Genomic DNA, 18818 nt, shown 5'->3' with positions numbered 1-18818 from the left:
GTTGTCTGGTGTCAGTCATGTCACGAAGCCCGCACGTGCCTGTCTGCTGTCCTTTAACTTGACCGTTGGGCTACATTATCATCATTTTGCAATGTAGTACTTTTGTTTTCTCGTCTAGGACGGTTTTTCTAAGGGGCACATTATACAGACAACAAACCGCCTAATCAAGTATATAAACTTAACTATATGCGTGCGTAAATTTTATTATTTTTTTAATAAAAAAATCTAAAATTTATATTTTATTTTAATGATATATCTTATTTTTTTTAAAAAAAAAAACACAAAACATATATGTAATGGAAAAAAATCCTTTACGTTGGGCCTAATAAAACAGAGAGGATGCGTTGCGGGGGTTAGGCCGACAATGAGGCCCAGCCGGGTCACCTAAGTCTGGGCAAGGAAAGTAGAAGTCCAAACCAGAATATGGATAAAGAGTTTAGGTCGGGATGGGAGATCTAGAAGAAGACTGAGAAAAAGGGGAAGAGAAGTGTGATGCAGGACGTGTGTCACCAGATGGAAGGGACGCGGGACAGAGGCCACGTCGCATTTAATACGGCCCATAGCAGAGGCCACGTCGCATTTAATGCAGCCCTGAGCAGGAGCCAAGTCGCATTTAAAGTGCCCCAGGGTGCAGGGTGTGCTACATTAAATGCAGTCCAAGACCAGAGCAGTGCACAGAGAAGGCCTGGGGCCATCGCTGCTCGGCAAGGTGACGACGTGAAAGCTGCTCGGTAATAAAGTATGCAGAACAAATCGCCCTGCACTACGCAACACCCTGTCGTTGAGAAAATTCTAAACGGTAACTATAAATAAGGGTCAACCCAGTGGCAAATAAGGTGACAGAAAAGGCTATATTCCTTCATACACTCCATCGTTCTTACTTCCATTTTTTCATTATCTCCTTCTTTGATATACTAATTTAAGTATTGGAGGACTAATGGATCCCGAAGTCCCTTCTTCGTTATAATTGTGTAGGATTGCGCTGTGGATACTGAAAGTGAGAAGTTACCCAGGCTCACGAAACATGACATAAACAATATATATCTTAAAATTATATATAATATTACCTTTAAGCATTTATGTCACTATTTTGTAAGTTTGATCGGTGAAAAAACTGTTTATTATGGATAAGTCAAAATAATTATAATGTTTTTTATTATTTATAAGATCCACGGTACCGAAGTGTTGGATGTTTTAAAAAACAGGTTCACAGATAATTTTTTTTCTTTTTGTAAACTTATTATGGGATCACATTAGTAATTAATAAAAAAATTAAAATACAAATATATTTTACATTAGTGAACATTTCTACTTTTTTACATTACTAATATATTTTATATTTAGTATTGTACTAATTTGAAAAAAATAAATATAATTTTTGTTGCATTCTTACTAGATTAGCTGTAAATTATGTCGTATTACCTAACCAGAATCCAATTCCTTCGCCTTTGGTGTCTGAGGAAAGCCTATAAGACTAGCCATTAGCCAACGTTATTTGACAAAGAAAGTTTGTAGTCCAAGTAGACAGGGGCCCACAGGTGCTTGAAAAATTGCCATGATGACTGGGCAGAGATAGCACAACGCATTCACTACGGACGGTTAAATAAAGCAAATATACCAGCTTTTCATTTCATTTAACAAAGAATAATGCTACTCTCACCACTCCCGATCCCGCGATCCCGCTCTTGGTCCCGCTCAATGTAAAATTATTTTTTTAATATATATATATTTTTTACTTAATAATTAAGTAAGTATTTTTTAATGATATTATAATTTTTTTTATTTTTTTTAAAAATATTTTATAATGTTAAAAAATACATGTATAAAAAAATAAAATAAAAAAACAGTACATTTTACACTGAGCGGGACCGAGAGCGGGAGAGGGAGCGGGGGCTGTAGCAGGACTCTTTAACAAAGCACTGCAGAATCACATTCGAGTTTTTTTTAGGAAAAAAAAAAACATAATTTATCTCCTCACCTTTTCATTTTTATCCTCAATTGATCTTTATTTTTTTATTTTTATCTTTGTTCCAGTTCTTTCTCTAAGATCCGAAGAAGTCGTGATGATGGGTCACAAAACCACACCATTACCACTGCCAGGCACCATATTGTGCAATGAACTATGATAGACCCATCAACTAAAGCCTCATCTGTGTATTTTTACAGATGAAATGAATTGAAATTGAAATTAAAAATTAAATAAAAAATATATTTTTTAATATTATTTTTATTTTAAGATTTAAAAAAATTAAATTATTTATTTTATTTTATTTAAAAATTTGAAAAAATTATAATAATTAGATTAAATGAGATGAGTTGTGAAGAGTTGTAAAAATAAAAAGAAAAAAATACTGACAAGGTTTGTTCTTCTGCCCTGTATGGTCAAGAATAATTGTTGTTCATCTCCCCAAATTCAATGTATCTCACCCCAACACCAAACCAAAATGGAATCCCATATTTCATGCATCTTTTACATATTTGTATAAACTAAATGATATTCATGTGATTAATTTTCTACATTTTGGGAGAAATCGACTCCAGATACAAAGCTTCTTGTTTGCTGGTCAGCCCGAGTTCATTCAGTGTCAAAGCACTCTCCTCATCACTGAAAGCCCGCCTAGGGTATGGCCTCACCTGTACCCTCAAAGCAATTAGAACAGGTACACTAATTTTAGTTCAATTTCTGTAAGATCTAGCTTGCATAAACAAGTTATTGTGGATTTCGTTTTCTCATTTCAGGAACATAACCTTATATGCTTTTAAGGTGTAGTCAGTATGAGCATAGGGTTTACTCGCAGAAGTCAGAAGCAATAGAAAATAACAGTCTACTTACCAATCTGTAAGTGCCAGGTTTGACCCCTTTACCAATATCTATGAAGTCAAAAAGAAACTGCAAGGCAAATAAGAATGCATGTTTAGCAACGACCCAAGTGATGGAGCAAAACAATCATTCCTCCAAATAGCATATGCATACCTGTAGCTTGTCAGACTTAAGAAATCGGCGCCCACGGCGGATACCATCCGGCATCCGTACCAGAAGGGTTACAGCATTTTCATCTTCCGATCCTGGTTCCTCAGGAAGAGAAGCTTCTTTTGCAGCCAGTTGTCTCTCCAATTCCTGGCAGTAAGAATAATAAAGATTGTGACAGTAAACAACTTGAAAAAAAATATTCATTTCATGTCTGTCTTGTCCGGTAAGCGGCATAAACCAATATTAAGTTATAATTTGTGTCACGAAAAAAAAAAAAATCAGGTGGGATGCAATTATGTAAAACAAGCAGGGTATGCATCATATATCCAATTACGAGGAGATAATTGAGAGCCATAATAATGAAGAAAAAACCATCTGGAAGAAAAATGTTAAGAGTATTGAAGCTCATTTCAGATCACGTAGTAAATACCATCTTGCCATCATTCTTCTAATCAAATTCCGAAATTCACAAAGAATTTTGAAACAAGGTTTTTAGCTCCAAACCATAACTTGAGCAGAAATGAGAAAACTTTCCAACTTATCAAAAGTTTCTGTTTCTAAGTGCAATCACTTCTTATATGAAAGGAGAACTTGTAACCTATAAACTTATAATTAATTTGAAAAATCAAGTCAATACTAATGTATAATTATTCAAATCACAGATTAAAAAGAGAAGACATTAAAAAAAATAGTGAAACACAAATACAAATGGCTGTGTTTCAAGCTTCGTTTTCCAAACATACAAGATACTGACCATTCCAGCATTCAATGGCAAAAGCATGCATGTAGTTTGGATCTCCCCCTAACTAAGATCACCAAATGCATCTAAAAGCTACCGAGAACTGGGAAAGAAGAGGGATTTATATTTTTGGGTTTTTCTAGTTGCAAAGGGAACCTCATATCCATGTTGTGGCACACCTCTGCCAACCAAATATCAATTAACAGTACCTGTTCTTCCTCCAGTTTCCTGCGAGATTCTTCCTCTTTTCGTCTGTCTTCTTCACGAGCTTTTTCTCTAGCCGCTTCCTCTTCTAAGCGATGAGCTTCGGCTTCCTCCAGGGCCTTTAATTCTTTTTCTTTGTCAGCCAGCAAAGAAGCATGATATTCATCATCCTGCAAGTGTCAGACAAATCATAGAACCACTGAAAGTTAAATCACATCATGTTTGATAATTAAAGTAATAAACCATTATGACAGGTCAAAACCAAAAGCAAAACCTGTTGTTCCCGAATCATGCGCTGTGCGGCCAGTGAGGGTGATGGAGGGCGTTGTGGCCACTGGGGATAATGACCCCCAGCTTGCATGAAATGATGAGGTGCATAGGCAGAACGATATCCAGGCCCTTCAGGAATTCCACCAAACATTGCAGCCTCCAGCATGACAGCTTCATCATGCTCCACAGAAGAAATCCCTCCCCACTACAATTTGGGGAAAAAGCAATTAAAAAGCAAAAAAAAAAAAAAAAAATGGTGGAGAATACTTGACAAGCTATTGAGGATAAACGCCACAAGGAATTTGCATCAAGATTTAATAACGAAAACAAATGTTTCATAACTTACCTCATCAGATTGGAAGGCATTTCCGTTGTTCTGTGGATGATTACCCATACCATGCCATACAGGACTTGATGGTGAGCTATCCTCAACTACTAAAACATCTTTGGCAGAGTCCACAGAGCCAGAAGGCATATGTTGGGACCTATGCCTGGCAAGAGGCTGCTCCTCCACATCTTCAGCTTCCTCTTGGATGGATGAGCTTCGAGGCTCCAACCTAGATTGATCACAATACCCTAATCATCTTTCCTCATCCCAACAGTAGAAATCACATATCAGGAATTAAGAATTCTATGACCATGACCCTTGTGGCGGGTACAAGACAAGACACGGGCATAGCCATAACAAGAAACCATGCAGGAAAGGACATGTACGGATGTACCTCACATTTGATGCAGCTAACTTTCCTGGCTCCCCCTCAGCTGGCTCAGAATCTCCAACATTTGATGCTCCAGCACTTTCCCCTTGCTCACGCAATGCTTTCTCTTGCTCTGCCGTCTGAATTTATTTTATGTTAAATGGGACCCAGATTCCATTTTAAATTTGAAGACACATATGTGCAGAGTGTAAAATAACAGACCTTCAGGGACAATGAAACTGCATGTGCAAGTTCAGCATCATCTGAGTGAGATTGCCTTTGCTGAGGCTCCAGGTCAGCTAAGTCCTGCGTCAAGATAGGCATGCATTTAGTACCTACAGAGAACTTGGAGGACATGCTTGCAGGCATTGAAGGTTAGCGTCACATACATTGTGTGCCCCCTCAACCTCCCGCTTTGAAGCCTCAATAGCAGCTATAATCATTTCTTCTTCTATGTCATCGCTATCATCTGGCAACCTCTCAAATCCAGAAGCATTGGGTCTAATGTTCCTGTTGTGAGAACGATCACCCAAAATATGATCTTCTCCATCATGCACTATAGCCTGAGCGGTTGCAGCAGCTGAAATGTTCTGATCAACATCTTCATCAATTGGAACACTCCCATGAGTATCCGAGCCGTGTGCATGCACAGATTCAGAGACATCCCCAACAATAGGAGCTTGGCCAGACCGACCAGATGGCTGATTGCTATCCTTTACATCTAGGGGAACTTCCCTAACTTCTTTTGGATGTGTCACAAAGGGTGTGGAGCTCGTAAAATCAGAACTACTCTCCAAAAAACTTCCACTAAAGTTTGGACTAAGAGGAGAAAATGGATTCGTATTTCTATCTGTAGCTATAAGTGATAAAGGAGGTGCCCGGGGTTCCACTTGATCAATATCCATGGAATCATCTTGTGGAGCAGCAACATAGGTCGTGTGCATGCTGAACATGAAAGAAATAAGTAAGATAATAACAATAAAGCAGGAAGTATGAAAATTTGGGGGAATAAAAAGTCAATTTATGGGGGAATCAAAGATACTTTTCAAGGATAAATAAGAGATAAATAGCATACTTTGCAGATGTGTTTCTATCTCCTTCACTAAAATGTGCATTCACAGCTTCATTTAGATCCCCGCCACACTCCTGATTGCAAGCAAGATAACAGATGAATAGAAATGTAAACACTAAAAACCTAAGTTCACTGCAACTCTCAAAGTTGGTCAGGCACTTGGTTCTATAATATATAAAGTAAACCTTCTTAAAGCATATCATAAATCAAGTAGATCAAAACTACTACTGTTACAAGCACATTAGTCCATTTGCCTGAGTGGGGTATGTCTTAAAAATTTCATCACAGGCGGTGGGACTCCCTTTCAAGCATCGACTCTTGTTAAAGCACAGAAAATAGCTAGAGAGATATGCCCCACTTATAATCCATTATCTTACTGAGTATAACATGTTCAATACTTTTGAAGTGCAGTGCTTTGATTGCTATTCCCAACATATATAATCCTCGATATGTGTGGACAAATCATGTACCATACAAAACCCAATAGTTTATCTACCCACAAAATCCATTTGTCACAAAAGATCCAATAACTTATCTATCCTTGACCGTATGATATTTCCAATCCCCCCCATTCCATATAAAACTAAAATGTATAATATCTATTGGAAGGAAATTCATCAATGACATCTACGTCAATCGAAGAATAATAATTTACAGAAAAAAATTGTTTATTTCCACCCTCTAAATTGGCCTAATTACCTCAGGTCAATCACCATAAATTAAAACTGAATACCATCCAAAAAAACACCAAGCCCCAATCCAATAAACCATACACACAAAAAATATCAATCAAATGATCGAGACTCAAATAGCAACGAACTAGCAAACTGAATAGGCAACGAAGAGAACCCCTAATCAAAGACCAACTTCAACATTAGCGAATTTTTCAACATTTAGAAAACGCAAACTTGAGCAATAATTTGAAGCCTGTAAATTATCTATACAAAAAGGAAAAAAAAAAAGAATTGTCCAAGAAACCCATCCCCAAATTTGATCGGTGTTTACCGAGCAGAAGGAAAGTTACCTCGAGTTTTTGAGCGGCGATGACTTCGGATGCGCCGGTGATGCTCATAAAGGTATCGATGGCTTCTTGATTAGGTCTCGCCATTAAAGAAACCTTCACTGTTTCGTGAGGGTTTTCTTTTCCTCAGGGAAGAAAGAGAGATTTTTGCGGAAAAATATTATTACGGGACATTATATACTTCCGAAGTTAAAAAATAAACGTAAAAGACTCAAACGCCTCCTAAATAATATATAAAAAAAAGAAAAGAAAAAAAAGAATAGTACTATTTCAGACTGCCCTCTTAACGATATCATATAATTTATTAAAAAAATTAAAAATACAAACGTAAAGAGGAAATTTAGAGTTTTAATATTCATATTTTTTTATTTTCGAATTTGTTTGAATATATTTTTTTTTTGCTTTTGACAAATCACTTGATACTACGTGATGACATCACATTAAGAAGATCTGAGTGGTAAGTTTCGAATATTCCAATATCAATACTCAAAAAGAATAAACATTAAATTGTTGAAATCGGTATTTTCCTCTGTTTATATAAAAATGCATAAATACTTTTAAAACATATATTGACTATTATTGAGAAATAATCTTTGAACAATAATGAAAAATAAAAAATGTTTTAAAAAATGCATATTTCATTATTTTTCTGATAACTTGTGGTTTGGCAATTGGCACAGCTGCAATGGCGATTCTTTTGGATTGTCGTGAAACGGGCCCTTTTTGTTTGTTCTAGCCTGGACTAGGGTGGGATGGGTTTCAAAGCCCACTAATTAGCTTGGGAACTTTCTCAATTTTGAAGTGATTCTTATTTCATTGTTCTACGTACGTGATATAAATGATTTAGGAGAGGTTTGAATTTATAGATGAGTTGAGATAGTTTATGAATAATGGAATAAAAGTTGAATTATTTATTATATTTGATGTGAAAATTTGAGAAAATTATTTTTATATTTAAAAAAGTTGAATTGTTTATTATATTTTGTGTGAGAATTTAAGAAAGTTGTAATGATGATATGAGTTGTAATTATTATAAATCTATTTTTATTAAATATGTTATATCATAAACTAATTTTTATTATAAACTAAATTCAACATATCACATGAAATTTAAATTTAATTTTGTAATATTTATTTATGGTTGTAACACTTTTCTTTAGCTAAACAGGAGTATTTCAGACCCAATCACGTGCATTTGTGGTGTGCATTCTTTTTAACCTCTTGGTGTGTATGAAACTACCGTATCTTAAACTTTCTTGCCAGACAATTCACTGATAATAATGAATCAATCAAATATAACGGAGCAATATGGTATATATTTTAGCCGAATTGTTTAGTTTTGTCGGTTTGTTGAATTAACTGGACAAGACTGATCAGCTGGACGCGTACGTGCTCTACATGATCTGAAATGTAAGCAACTAACCAACCAACCATATCTCGCAGTTTGGAAGACTTTTCAAGTCAACTATATCGGTACTGTTGTATTATATATATATATATAGTAATCATGACAGGTAAGACAGCCCAAGCATGAGTGAATTTTGCATGGTATATATATTATAGGAAACTTTGTTTATTCTATTCAAAGGGTTTGTAGAAAGGAAAAACCTTATCTTTAAGGGTTTACAGATCAACAGAAAGGTTGACGTCTTGGCAACAACTTGATACGTTATTGATTGAAATACAGTGCAGTAGTACTACGTACTCTATATTGAGCTGTCAGTAGTGTGTGTGCCCCATCAAGGAGACCTTTCCAAGGCCATGCCAAGCAGTTGAGAAATCTTTGCCATCATCTCCCGGCTGCTTTCTCAACTATTCTAAACTCTGAGATCGACTATGAAATTCAGGTAAAAAGGGTGTAAATTATATATGAAGCTGTTGTTGATCTCCAGCTGCTTGTTGCATTCTCGGATTGTCACAGCTATCATCATGACAAGATGTTTAAAGGAATAAAAAGACCCTAATCAGACAAACTTTTAGGATTCCCATCGGCCTCTATCTCTGGCTTTCACGTGAAACTGCCTCAAATATATATGTGGTGGTGAAAAATAGTAACAATTAGAGGGTAATTAATGTAATTGGGAACTGCAGATAGTGGAGGGTCATAATTCATGACATTGACGAGGGACTTACCTAGCTAGCTAGCTACTTGGTGATGGTCAAGTGCGTGGCTCAACGTGGGCGGTGCTTTTTGTGTTGAATGGCTTAGTACTACTGCTAGTGAAAGTTTTCACCAAGGAATAAGAACAAAATTAGCATACACACAGTACTATATATATATATATATGTTGGCATGCATTTCTAGAACACACTTGAAATCGCTCACGTACAGCTAAAGAAGATCTTATAAGAAGAGATATGATTCTGTAAAAGAAAAAGGAAAAAAGAGGCCGAGTGAATCACGAGAAAGAATGAAGTGTGGCATATTTCATGGCTTCATCTTCATTACATGATATAGATACTGTAGTCTTCATGAGCGTACGTGGATACCGGGAAGATTGCGAAAGTTGGTGAAAACTGAAAAGCATAAAATTATAGACCTTTTAATACATTTAATGGACAGTTGAAGAATGGTTTTCCATACTTGGCTAATGTGTCAGACAGATCCTGAAAACGTCTTCCCAAATCTAGGTACGTACTGCTATTCTGTTCCTGCAAAATCTCCTTAAAAAAGGCCATAACATGCCTCGTGCTTCTTTTGTTTAGAGTAGTCTATTACTATTATATAGATGTTCCTGGTGTTTGTGGTCGTGAATAAAGTAGACATTCTGGTATGTTCCTGTTTCTTAAGAGAGTAAAACTAGGGATAAGCAACCCGCGTAGCTCATCATCCGTTGCACACCTCACGTAGCTTTAATTTTTTTTTTTTAAAAAAACAAAACGCACGTTTTGCATTGTGAGGTTTTACATTTCTGAAAGTCATTTGAATTTTGACTCATATCCAGCGCCCATCCTTCTCCCTCGCCACGACCCGATCGAGTCGGCTTCCTCTTCCCAACAGCACCCCATGACATCGCGTAAGTGGACTGAGGGCGGCTTCACATCAATGGACTGAGGGCGACTTTACGTCGAATGGATTGATCAAGGATTCGTGTTGGTGGACTTAGGGACCGAGGGCTTGGGGATTGATCTCCTCGGGAGGGCTGAGGTCGTGGTGGGGAGGGTTGAGGTCGATGGTTGTGCTTGGCTTCAAGGGCTAAGATCGAAGAAGATGGAGGAGGTTCGGGAGGGGGAATTGATGGGCTTGGGAGAAAAATCGGAGGAGGAGATCGAAGAAGACTGAGGGCTGAAAGACATGCGTTTAGTGAACTTGGTCTAGTGTGTTTAGTGAACCCGGTCCACACGTCAAGTGTGTTATGGCTGCTGCCAATCTTTCTTTAAGAATATATAACCACGTAACAACTTTGGACGAATTGATGTGACTATTTTAAATTTTATTATTTTTAATTATATACAGTGATCATATATCATATTTTTAAGTAATTTTTTTTATTAATTAATTAAATGACACCTATTTAAAATAGAAAAAATATATTATTGTATAGAATATATATAGTTAAGTGTTGATATAATTTAATTTAAAAAATATTTTTTTAAAATTTAAATCTTACAAATTAAATTTTATCATTTAAGTAACGTGGGTTGTGTACTCCACACACTGGCTTGAGAATAAAATAACTATTTAAAATATGATACCTCATCAAATATAACTGAAAATGACAAAAATTAAGATTAAAAAAATAAGTTACTCTTCAATTTTATATGAAAATCACAATAAAGAGTACAAAGATCCTCTTAAGGAAATAATTGAACATTATTAATGTATAGATATTTTAGCATGAAAAAATTTAATTAATTATTTTAAAAAAATTCAACTAATTAATTGATTTTCAAAAAGAGTCAAACTATTAATGTATAGATATGAAAAAAAATATACTTTTGTGGATTCTGATACACAGTAGTATCTTTTAAAGGAAAATCCGTGATGTGTATGCTTTTGTTCGTCCACTGGCCCATGATTGTAGAGTCCAAAACACCGACATTTTTTTCGCCTTTTTGTCTCTTTTTGATTCACGTCATTCACATTTGGGATTCCTGCACACCGAACATCTCTGGGAAAGGCCGGGGATTTCTGTGCAAGTACGTTCCCCATAATCCATATGCAGTTTTTTTTTTTTTTTTTTTTTTTCAGGTTGATATTGATATATATTAAACCATAGCAAATAAATACAAAGTTCAGAAGTATAGAGTAGTTATATAGATATAGAAGGTGGATCTTTTCCACTAAAGAATTACAATAAAGATGAAAGAATTTGGATTAAATGGATGTTATCAAAAGCTTGCGTCGATAGCTCCAGATTATGCGTATCGATTTTGAAATCGATGGATTTTCCTTATTGTCCATTCCTTGAATGAATTTAAATGATATTTGATGTCATTGATGATAGGACTCAAGATCCATTCTAGGATGGGAGAGGAGTTTGAAATTGCTTGAATAGTCGCATCTGAGTCCCTTTTGAGAGTTATTTTTTCATGAAGGAATTTGGATTAAAGGGATGTTATCAAAAGCTTACATCGCCGCTGCCCATTGATCCAGATTATGCGCGTATCGATTTTGAAATCGATGGATTTTCCTTACTGTCCATTCCTTGAATGAATTTAAATGGTGTTTGATGTCATTGATGATGGGGCTCATGATCCATTCTAGGATGGGAAAGGAGTTTGAAATTGCTTGAATAGTCGCGTTTGAGTCCATTTTGAGAGTTATTTTTTCTAGACACAATCTTTCCGCTTCTTTGATGGTCATTAAGGCTGCTGTTGCTTCTCCTAGATTCGGACTTACGCTGCTGATGAAATCAGTTTTTGCAAATAAAATTTCTCCAGTGTCTTTTTGGCATATGGATGCTAGGATGCTACCCTATTTTCTTATCTTAATGAGGTGATGACCAACTGAGTGTCTTTCTTCATTTTCGCCTATCTACTCGCTTTTCATAGACCATGCTCTTGAATGCTGTTGGAAAGTTTTGTGGACAGACTCAACAAAAACAGAGGGAGAAGGTATCATCTGGTTATGCTCTAGTTTGTTTCTAAGGAAACAAAGGTTATCCACAGCAATGGTGGCAAAAATTTGAAAGGATTGGTGCTCTTCCTCAGGGATTTTGAGGATCTCCGATGAGTTGAGAATGTTTTTTATCTAGTTGGAGATTGGTTGACTTGAAAAGAGGGTGGTGTCAATAGGCCAATTTGAATGACTCCACATTATTATAGAATAAATGCAATTGAGGAACATATGTGAGAGGTCTTCTGGTTCAGTTTTACACAAAGGACAACTAAGTTGATCCTCATCAAGAGGGATGATCGTGTTGATCAGAGTTTTTGTGGGGAGGATGTTATGGCTTATTTTCCAGACAATCAATTTTAATCTATCTTGTAGTTTCAGTTTCCATAATCCTTTCTAATTGATGGAATGGTTATTGAGAGTGGAGGAATAGTTTTCACTAACAAGAGTTGCATACGGTGATTTGACAAAGAAAATATCTGATGAATGATGGAGCCATTTGATTTTATCAGGGATAAAGTGGAAATTATGGTTGGCCAAGGGTTTTTTTTTTAATTTCCCTTGATGCATTTTTTGAGAAAAGGGTGTTTAGAAGTAATGTGTTCCAACGCCTTGGTTCTTCAAGAGTGAGCTCGAAAACTATCATGGTTTGATCAAAGACTGGATTATTTGGGTTTGGATGTTGCATGAAGGATGGGATGGTAGGAATCCAGGGGTCAGTCTAGACTTTAGTGGATGTACCATTGTTTATTTGAAAACAAACACTAGACCTCGGAAACTCATTTTGTTTAAGAAGACTTCCAAAACCAAGAGTCAGAGGGCTGAAGGAGAACTTCTAGGAAATGTTTGAACCCTAGGTATTTCTTTGATCTGACTTCTTTCCAAAGACTGGTAGACCCATTGAGGAAAGACCAAGTATGTTTAGTGACAAGAATGAAGTTGAAGGTGAACATTTGTTTGAGACCAAGTCCTTCCATAGACTTTGGTAAGCAAATGGTTTTCCAAGATTTGGGGGTAAATTTATTTTTTTCAAAATCCTCAAAACCCTACCAAAATCTTTGGAAGATGGTATCCATATTTTTTGCCATAGATTTTGGAATTAGGGAGGTGGACATGACATAAGATGAAATTGTACTTGCAACAGTTCTGATTAGGACGATTTTTGTTGCTTGAGAAAGAATTTTTCTTTTCCAACCCTGAAACTTGGTTTGTATCTTTTCCATTATTACAGTGAGGAATTTTTTTCTTATCTACTCCATTTGAGAGAGATAAACTCAGATATTCTGAGTTTGGAGGTGAAACTCTAAAATTGAAAGAGTTTTTTACTTCATTTATTGAGGCATGAGTGATATTCCTACTGAAATGGATGGAAGATTTCTTCTGATTGATGCATTGTCCAAACCAAGAGTTATAGAGCTCTAGATATTCTACAAAAGCTTGAGCAGTTTGAGCTGTGGCCGAGCCAAAGAGAAACAAATCATTAGCGAAGAGGATATGGGAGATGGAGGGCCCTCCTCCTGTCAGTTTTATGCCCTTTATACAATTGAGCTTTTCCTTTTTGTTAATAAGTCTGGACAGGAATTAAGTTCCAAGAATGAAAAGGAAATGAGATAATGGGTCTCCTTGCCTGAGACGTCTTGAAGGTTGAAAGAAACCATGAGGCACCATTGACAATGGTTGAATAGGACACTGTAGATATACATTCGTTGATCCAATTGATCCATTTTTGTTTGAAACTGGCTTGATGAAGAACAAAAGGTAGGAATGACCATCCCATAGAATCAAAGGCCTTTGTCATGTCAATTTTAATGGTCATTTGGTCTACTCTGCCATTTCTTTTTTCCATTTAGTGGAAAATTTCTTGGGCCAGGATGACGTTTTCTTGGATGAGTCGTCCATGAATGAAAGCGGATTGACAAGGGGAGATGATATTTGGGAGAATGAATTTGAACCTATTAGCAATGATTTTTGCTATTATTTTATAGCAAACATTTGAGAGGCTAATATGTCTGAATTGATTTACTTCTTTTGGATTGTCAACTTTTGGAATTAAGACCAAGTTGGTGTGGTTGAGTTCTTTAAGAAACTTTCCATGAATGAAGAAGCTCTTAACAACAACAATCAGGTCAGTTTTGATGACTTCCCAAAAAGTTTTGTAAAAAAGACTCGTAAAACCATCAAGTCCTGAAGCCTTTGAAAGGGAAAGTTTTCTCACAATGAGAGTAATTTCTTCTTCAGTTGGAATTTTGCACAAAAAATTATTCTCAATATCAGTAATCTTTCTGGGAAATAGATTTTCTAATCCAACAGGGGAGGCAGGATGAGAAGAGGTGAAGATGTTTTGGAAGTGATCTTGGCTCTTGGCTATAATTATGGAGTGATCTGTCGTCCATTGATTCCTACTTATTTTGAGGCACTCAATGTTATTGCATCTACGTCTGATTAAAGTGGAAGCATGAAAGAATTTTGTGTTTAAATCAGAGGAGGTAAGCCAAGTCACTATGGATTTTTGCCTCCAAAATGATTCTTCCCTTCTGAGCAATTCATTGATGTTTTCCATTAAGTCAGCTTCCAAAATGCTAGAAGAAGGTGATGAGTCTTAGTCCTGAAGTGAGGAAAGGACAGTGGTCAGATTTTTTATTTAAGTTTAGATGTGACCAAAGCTTTTGAGATTCCATACGCGAAGAGCTTTTTTTGTTGCTTTGAGCTTTTTTGAAAGAATGAAATATGGGGTTCCAATGAAATGCGAGTTCCAAGCATCTTTTATGGTCTTGAAGATGGATGGGTCTCTAATCCAGAATTATTCAAATTTGAAAGATTTGGAAAAAAATTTCCTATTCCAAGTTTCTAAGAGGATCAGTGCATGGTCGGATGAGACACGAGTAAGGGTTGTTAGAGAGGCTTGAGGAAAGAGTTCAAGCCAAGAGAGGTTGGCAATTCCTCTATCGAGTCTTTCTTTTATCAAATTGTGACCATGCATGTTGTTGGTCCAAGTAAACTTTGGACCAAAGGATCCTAGATCAACAAGACCAAACCTATCCTTGAACAAGTGAAGACCTTTTGGATTTGATGACTAAGCAAATGGTTTACCTCCTAGCCTGTCAGACTGAGTGTGGATTGAATTGGGCCAATGAAAGAATCTGTAATGATGCTAAGATAGTCCCAAAATTTTTGCTTTTTACTATAAGGAGCAGAGCAATACACCAGATTTAAGAGCCACGGCATTAAGGTAGGATCAGAATACACCAACACAGATATCATATTGCTAAAGATATTTACAAGGTCTATATCGAAACCAGGCTAATACAAGAGGAAAAGGCCCCCCCCCCCCCCAAAAAAAAATTTCCAGTAGGAGTGGTGTGCACAAAATAAGATAAAACTCAACATATTAACAATATAAACAGTGTTATTAGTAGATGGTAAAGTTTCTGAAAGGAAAATAGCCTCAGGGTTATGGACCCTAATAATTGCCCTAAGGGATCTAATTGCACGAGGTTGGGCAATACCTCAACAATTCCATGCTAGTAGCCTCATGGAATCTTTGGTGGCAGTGAGGACTCTGCCATCTCAGTCGTTGGATTCATGGGGAAGAGATTCATAGTTTGAGTCTGAACTTTGTTACTCGAGGCCTTCAATTCTTGGTTCTGGTATGGTGCATAACATACTATAGTGGAGCTGTTCTTCGGACTTTTCCTTTGCATAATTTCTTTCTTAGCCTTTCAAGATGCCTTGATTTTTGCTAGAGTACCTCGGGAGGTTTTTGTCGTAGCCCCGATCACATGTGCTCCAATTCCTTCCTCTCCGCTTTCAATTTCTTCCACAGGTATGGTTGCACTAAGATAACATTTTTTATGGGGGGAAAGAAGGGATGGTCTTCTCATCAGAAAAATTATTTCCCTTCTTCATAGTCTCGCTAGGTAGGTTGATGGAAGGGGATAGGATGGTAAATGCAGAGGCCATCTTTTTCTTGTTTAGGGATTGTACCTTGGAGGAAAAGCCTTTCAGGGAGAGAGTGTCCTGATGTGGGGCCTGGTGGGCTTGGGATGAGGTTTGGGTAGGGCTCAACTGAAATGTGTTGAAGGCAATACAAGCCTTGCTCGACGAACTGACCAGGAGAGAGATTATGGTTGGGCTTAGGGTAGTCTAATGGGCCATTCTTGGTCTTGAGTTGAGAGATGATTTGTTTGAATAAAGATGAAATGGGCTTGGGTCCATCTAAAAGGGGCTCAATTGGTTCATTTGGTTGGGTTGAAATGGGGTAGGTATCATTGATGATGGGTGGGGTCAGATGAGACTTTGGCTTCGGCAGACCAGATTGTTGCACTGGCTTTGTTGGTCCTGAAGGGGACACTAGGAAGGGAGGGGGTCTTTCATCTTGTGTCAAAATGGTTGGGATAAATGAGATCTATTTATTGATGGCAACTGTTTTACTGCTCTCAATTAATGGTACAATCAGTTTTGTTTGGAAGCTTTGATCGATACCACGTGGAGGTGAAATGGAATTGTATGGTTCATTTTTCCCTGCTTCTGAGGGTTGACTCTCGGTATGGTGAACTATGTCTTGTAGGTTTACCTTATTGTTGCTTGTTACTCCAGAAAAAAAGTTGTTTGATGCATAATTCTTTCTTGTTGCCCTCTTTAGTATTGATGATGACTGTTTTACCTTTTCTGAGGTGCTCTACTTGGACATTCTTCCATATTGCTTTGGTAATCCTTGGACGAACCTGTATGGAGGTTTCAAATGTTTCTTTGATTCTCATAAGTGGAAGAGTGGGAGGGATTTGTTGGATTTGTTTAAACTGTGGTTGTTCTCTCGGTGGTTCCTCAGGTTGCGCCATGCGCCTTGGTTCCTAGAGGCCTGCTCAGCTGAGCTGATGTAGATGGGGCAGGCCTGCTAAAGATGGCCCAGTCTTCCACAACGGTAGCAAAACTCGGATAAACGCTCATATTTTAAGCTAACTTTAGCAGGACTTTTATTAATTCTAGGCAAAGTGAATCCTTCATAAATGGGTGTATCCATGTTAATCTCCACCCTAATTCTTAAGAAAGGCCTTACACACATGTTGGGAAGATAAGATTAATCAATGTCAATTAAACGCCTTAGGACTCTGTCTATTTTCTCAATGTTATATTCAGTCATCATTTCGAGGGGTAGTCCATAGATATGGATCCAAAAAGCAGAGGGTGAAAGGTCTATTTACTAGAGACTAAGACCTGGAGGCCATTCTTTGAGCACCATATGATATCCTTTAAAATTCCAAGGTCTTTGGTGAAATACTCTACTCTTTTCTAGTGGGCATGGAAAAGTGAAAAGGAAAGTATTGGTTCCAAGGTCTTTGATGGTGAGCCCAAGTACAAAGCTCCAAGCCGCACGTATAGTAGAATGAAAAGTATATTTGTTAAAAGCTTTGGATGAGACCAACTTACAAATGAGAGCATGGTTTGAGATGTCGATACCAAGATGATGCCATCCCATGTTAAAGCTTTCGTTTGTTCAATGAGCAGGTCGATATTTGATTTATCTCTTGTCATACTAGGATGAGGTGGTTGAAAGTTGCGGAGGATTAGTTGGTGGAATATGCTGGAGAGTGGATTAGAGAGAAGGTTAAAGGGAGGTTAGGTGGGGTTCATAAAGGTAGAGATTACTAGAGGAGAGAAAGAACTCATCTTCAGAGAGAGAGAGAGGTGGTTGTTAGAGCCTAGTGAGTAAGAAGTGTCACTTCTGTTGTTCCCCATATGCAAGTTGTTACTTGCTTCCAATCCTTTTTTGAGCAGTGCTAATGTGTTATATATATATATATATATGTTAATGTAAAAGTTTGTTGGCTAAGATTAGATGACTAAGACCTATTTGAATTATTTGATTAATGTAATTTGTCTTTATCTTTATCTATGAATATTTAAATTCAAAGAAAAATAGATTAATAGATAAAGGTGTGTCTTTATCTTTATCTATAAATATTTGAATTCTAAGATAAGTGGTTAAATAGATAAAGATTCAAAATATTTTTGATCAAGATTGAATGTTCGAAAAGATAGGAGATATCAAGTGATCTGGATAGAAGATTCAAAAAAAAAAAAAAATCAAGCAAAAAGAATTTCGAACTATCAAGAAGTTATCATGAACAGAAGCTGAACATAAATCAGTTACTGTAAAGAAGAGTTATCGCGACATGTCAACAATTCGTCAAAAGACGTCTTCGCGACAGATTCTATCCGTCAGAAGAATCCTACTGAAACTGGAACTCTTTCCAAATAATTTATTTAAGGGATTCTATTGGTTAAGATTTTTAGAGATTCAGATTTTCATATTTTCTAGAACACTTTCCAGTACATATTTTAGTGAGAAAATTCCTTAGAGAATTTTCATATTGTTTTTCTCAGAGAGTGATACTTGAGTGTGAGAAAATTATCTTGATGTTGTGCGTGCATACTTCATATTGGAGAATTGATTGGTCGAGTTTCAGCCACTGGAGTTCCAGGAGAAAAGCCAATGTTTGAAGATCGTTAGAGGTTCTGGCTGCTGCTGCAATAGAAAACAAATTGGTCATTTGTTTGGTCAAGTAAGAGTGTCAATTAACAAAGGTTTTGTAATTGAGTTTTACTTGTAATTGATTTTCAAATAATAAAATTGACTTTTCTGGGTTTGGCTACCCTGTAAGATCTTACCTTTAAAGAGTTTTTTAAAGGGTTTCCCTTCAATATCAATCTTGGTGTTACGCATTTCATTTATTTTATGTATTTGATTGTTTATCAAATTAATTGCATGCTTGACTACTAACTA

The 18818-nt window shown here is 36.6% G+C and overlaps 1 protein-coding gene across 1 annotated transcript; it reads right to left on the bottom strand.

Moving 5' to 3' along the window:
* Nucleotides 1-2319: 2319 nt before the first annotated feature.
* LOC108997126 (plant UBX domain-containing protein 8-like) lies at nucleotides 2320-7179 on the bottom strand. Its single transcript, XM_018973269.2, has 11 exons — nucleotides 6979-7179; nucleotides 5958-6028; nucleotides 5272-5827; nucleotides 5105-5188; nucleotides 4907-5022; nucleotides 4531-4741; nucleotides 4189-4389; nucleotides 3920-4084; nucleotides 2975-3118; nucleotides 2834-2890; nucleotides 2320-2634 (listed from the first exon to the last, which is right to left on the bottom strand). Exons 1-11 carry the CDS (start codon nucleotides 7060-7062, stop codon nucleotides 2515-2517), a joined length of 1809 nt encoding a protein of 602 aa, XP_018828814.2. The 5' UTR covers nucleotides 7063-7179; the 3' UTR covers nucleotides 2320-2514.
* Between the last annotated feature and the right edge of the window lie 11639 nt (nucleotides 7180-18818).

Source organism: Juglans regia, chromosome 9 (assembly GCF_001411555.2).
Source record: "Juglans regia cultivar Chandler chromosome 9, Walnut 2.0, whole genome shotgun sequence".
Classification (NCBI taxonomy): Eukaryota; Viridiplantae; Streptophyta; class Magnoliopsida; order Fagales; family Juglandaceae; genus Juglans; species Juglans regia.
Note: the sequence above shows the minus strand (reverse complement) of the source record. Positions and strands in the feature narration are given on the sequence as shown.

Excerpts from the sequence above, each read along its gene's own strand:
- LOC108997126 (XM_018973269.2), bottom strand. The coding sequence starts at position 7,062 with ATGGCGAGACCTAATCAAGAAGCCATCGATACCTTTATGAGCATCACC. Across the intron at positions 5,828-5,957 it reads GATAGAAACACATCTGCAAA|CATGCACACGACCTATGTTG; the intron begins GTATGCTATTTA and ends TTTCATGTTCAG. Across the intron at positions 5,189-5,271 it reads AGGTTGAGGGGGCACACAAT|GACTTAGCTGACCTGGAGCC; the intron begins GTATGTGACGCT and ends ATCTTGACGCAG.